We start from the raw sequence: 3,707 nt of genomic DNA on the forward strand, positions 1-3,707 counted from the left end.
CAAATAAGTCATTGTACTTCTCTCTGAGTCAGCGACAGAATTTTCAGTTGTTCTGAGAAAGTCTTTGTTGGCATAGTGTTACCATATTGGCTATATTGAAAGCGACTTTGGGTCATTTCTATTAATACCCAGCTGTGAAGCAGTGGAGAAATCTTGGATATACGCAGAATGCATTAAAAGAAAAGCACAACCTCATAAATTTCTCCATATAACACATAGAAATGAGAATGATCCCTTTTGAATTTATATCAGGAGGAAAGGTATAAATAAATTTAATTATTTTTAATAATGTTGAACATTAAGTGACACAATTAAAATAAAAATACATTCCATTGAGTGCAGAAGGACACGGCCGTGCGCGGAAGAAGAAAGGTGCACAGCGACCCTGAGTCTCGCGACAAAGCCTCTCCTCCCGTGGCTCTTGCCGTTGGCGGAGCTCACTTCCTGGAGTAGGCGGGGCCAGGGGCGGCGGTCACGTGACATAACGGTGAGGGGTGCGCAGGCAGCGTTTGTCCTGAGCCGACCGGTGAGCTTACCGTCATGGCCAACGACTGCAAGCCTGATGGGAACACCGTGCAGGTGCTGCGGGACGTGGCCAACCGCCTGCGAATCCATTCCATCAGGGCCACATGTGCCTCCGGCTCCGGCCACCCCACTTCATGTTGCAGTGCAGCCGAGATCATGTCCGTGCTCTTCTTCCACACCATGAGGTATAAACAGACAGACCCAGGACACCCTGATAACGACCGATTCATCCTCTCGAAGGGCCATGCTGCTCCAATCCTCTATGCCGCTTGGGCAGAGGTGGGCAACATCAGTGAATTTGACTTGCTGAGCTTGAGGAAAATTCACAGTGACTTGGAGGGACATCCCACCCCAAGAGTGCTGTTTGTTGATGTGGCAACAGGATCACTTGGGCAAGGATTAGGTGCCGCGTGTGGAATGGCTTATACTGGCAAGTACTTCGACAAGGCCAGCTACCGGGTGTTCTGCCTCATAGGGGATGGCGAATCTTCAGAAGGCTCTGTCTGGGAGGCTTTGGCCTTTGCTTCTCACTACAATTTAGACAATCTCGTGGCAGTCTTCGACGTGAACCGCTTAGGACAAAGTGGAGCCACGCCTCTTGAGCACTGCACAGACATCTATCAGAATCGCTGTGAAGTCTTTGGGTGGAATAGTTACCTAGTGGATGGCCATGATGTGAAGGCATTATGCCAAGCATTTTGGCAAGCGGCTCAAGTGAAGAACAAACCCACTGCCATAGTTGCAAAGACCTTCAAGGGCCGGGGTATTCCAGATATTGAGGATGCAGAAAATTGGCATGGAAAGCCGATGCCAAAAGAAAGAGTAGATACAATCATCAAATTAATTGAGAGTCAGATACAGACCAACTGGAATCTCATACCAAAACCTCCCATTGAAGACTCACCTCAAATCAGCATCAGCAATATAAAAATGACCTGTCTGCCTGAATATATAGTTGGTGACACGATAGCTACTAGGAAAGCATGTGGTTTGGCTTTGGCAAAACTGGGCCATGCAAATGAAAGAGTTATTGTCCTGGATGGTGACACAAAAAACGCCACCTTTTCTGAGATATTCAATAAAGAGCACCCTGAGCATTTTATTGAGTGTTTTATTGCTAAGCAAAACATGGTGAGTGTGGCACTAGGCTGTGCCACACGTGGTCGAACCATTGCTTTTGTTAGTACCTTTGCTGCCTTTTTGGCCAGAGCATTCGATCAGATAAGGATGGGAGCCATATCTCAAACCAATATCAATCTTATTGGTTCCCACTGTGGGGTATCCATTGGTGACGATGGACCCTCCCAGGTGGCCCTGGAGGATCTAGCCATGTTCCGAAGTATTCCCAACTGTACTGTTTTCTATCCAAGTGATGCCATCTCAACAGAGTATGCTGTTTATCTGGCTGCCAATACCAAAGGAATGTGCTTCATTCGGACCAGCCAACCAGAAACTGCAGTTATTTATACCCCACAAGAAAATTTTGAGATTGGGCAGGCCAAGGTCATCCGCCAGAGTGTCAATGACAAAGTCACAGTTATTGGAGCTGGAGTTACTCTGCATGAAGCCTTAGCAGCTGCTGACAGTCTTTCTCAACAAGGTATTTCTATCCGTGTCATTGACCCATTTACCATTAAACCCCTGGATGCTGCCAACATCATCTCCAATGCAAGAGCTACAGGTGGCCGGGTTATCACAGTGGAGGATCACTACCGGGAAGGTGGCATTGGAGAAGCTGTATGTGCAGCTGTCTCTAGAGAGCCTGACATCCTTGTTCATCAGCTGGCAGTGTCAGAAGTGCCTCAAAGTGGAAAACCTGGTGAATTGCTGGATAAGTTTGGTATCAGTGCCAGACACATCATAGCAGCTGTGAAAAATACTTTAATGAACTAAAATAGCTCATTTCTTAGAGTTAGTCTGTTGGCTGGCTTTGCTTTGATCTTAAAACACGGCATCTTTATATTACATTCATGATTGTTGTTACTAAACCATCATTTATATCTATGCCATTGTGGTTTTTTTAAGAGAGAGACATTAAACTGTCACTGTGTATACAGATGTTGCTCTTATTTTTTAATCATTAAAGTAGCTTATAACATTTTGGGTAACAGGAATAGCAAACAAAACAACCATCTCAAACAAAGTTTTCTGGAAGACTACAAATAACTGCACTGAGAATCAACATAGAGGTAATAGTTTCGCAAATGTATGTAATTTCCTTGTAAGTAAAAAAAAAAAAAAGAATTTAATTGTACACTTCAATAGTCCAGGTTCTGAGGCAAGTTCCAGCTTTCATGGAATGCTATTGTACCTGCAGCTTCCTGGATAATGTTTGACTGCAATTGCCTTAAAATTTCCTCTGATGTCTGCCTCATCTCTCCTCTACCATTTAGAAGCTGTTGAGCAGCACTAAACGTGTATATGATGTACTGGACGGCATGTGGTGACTGTTCCATAAAGATGAAAGCATAACTAGTTTTCGTTTGTGTCCTACACTGTTCTGTGAGGTTTTAGAAATGTTTCCTTTTGTCAGTGACCAAACCAGACTGCTAACTTGATTATACTCATGTAAGGATACTGACATCAATGTAATAAAGCATTGAAAAACCATCAGCTTTATTTAGTTTGTGCCATGCATGTATGATTTGGCTTCTCCTTGATATTTTGTCTAAATCAGAAGCAGAAACAGGCGTGTCCCCCCACGGAAATCCTGGAAAAAGGTCCAAGCTCTAGGTGAATCACTAGAGAATAATGTGTGGGCGGAAAAACATCTCTGAAGCAGGCTCCTTACTTTTAGCTGTGAAAACATAAATTATTTGGCTGGAATATAAGAAAAAAGTGCCAATCAGATAAACTGAAGGGAAACCTGAGGTCCAAAACTAAATGTAAAATTACTCTGGTATATCAGATTAATTCTGTATTTTTATTGCTTTCATTAAGTGCCCTTATTAAGTTCCTTGGAGGTATCACCAATTTGTGTCAGGAATTGTTCTAGAAGGTATGGTAGAGATAAAAAAATACTAACCTAGGAAGCAGAGAGATCTGGGGCTGCTCATTTTACTAGTGCCTTTTTTCTTTGATCGTGTTCTAGTTTCTTCTTTTGAAAATTGATCGTGATAATTACTCCATTTCATAAGATTTAAAAATTACTTTGTAAAAATAAAAAGTTGCTATAGGACCAC

At 43.0% G+C, this 3,707-nt stretch overlaps 1 protein-coding gene across 1 annotated transcript; it reads left to right on the forward strand.

Annotated features, from left to right (window-relative positions):
* Positions 1-467: 467 nt before the first annotated feature.
* On the forward strand, positions 468-3,138 carry TKTL2 (transketolase like 2). The gene has a single exon (XM_015063696.3). The coding sequence runs from the start codon at positions 541-543 to the stop codon at positions 2,416-2,418; it is 1,878 nt and encodes a 625-aa protein (XP_014919182.3). The 5' UTR covers positions 468-540; the 3' UTR covers positions 2,419-3,138.
* The last annotated feature ends 569 nt before the right edge of the window (positions 3,139-3,707 follow it).

This window comes from Acinonyx jubatus, chromosome B1, assembly GCF_027475565.1.
Source record: "Acinonyx jubatus isolate Ajub_Pintada_27869175 chromosome B1, VMU_Ajub_asm_v1.0, whole genome shotgun sequence".
Taxonomy (NCBI): Eukaryota; Metazoa; Chordata; class Mammalia; order Carnivora; family Felidae; genus Acinonyx; species Acinonyx jubatus.

Excerpts from the sequence above, each read along its gene's own strand:
- TKTL2 (XM_015063696.3), top strand. The coding sequence starts at position 541 with ATGGCCAACGACTGCAAGCCTGATGGGAACACCGTGCAGGTGCTGCGG.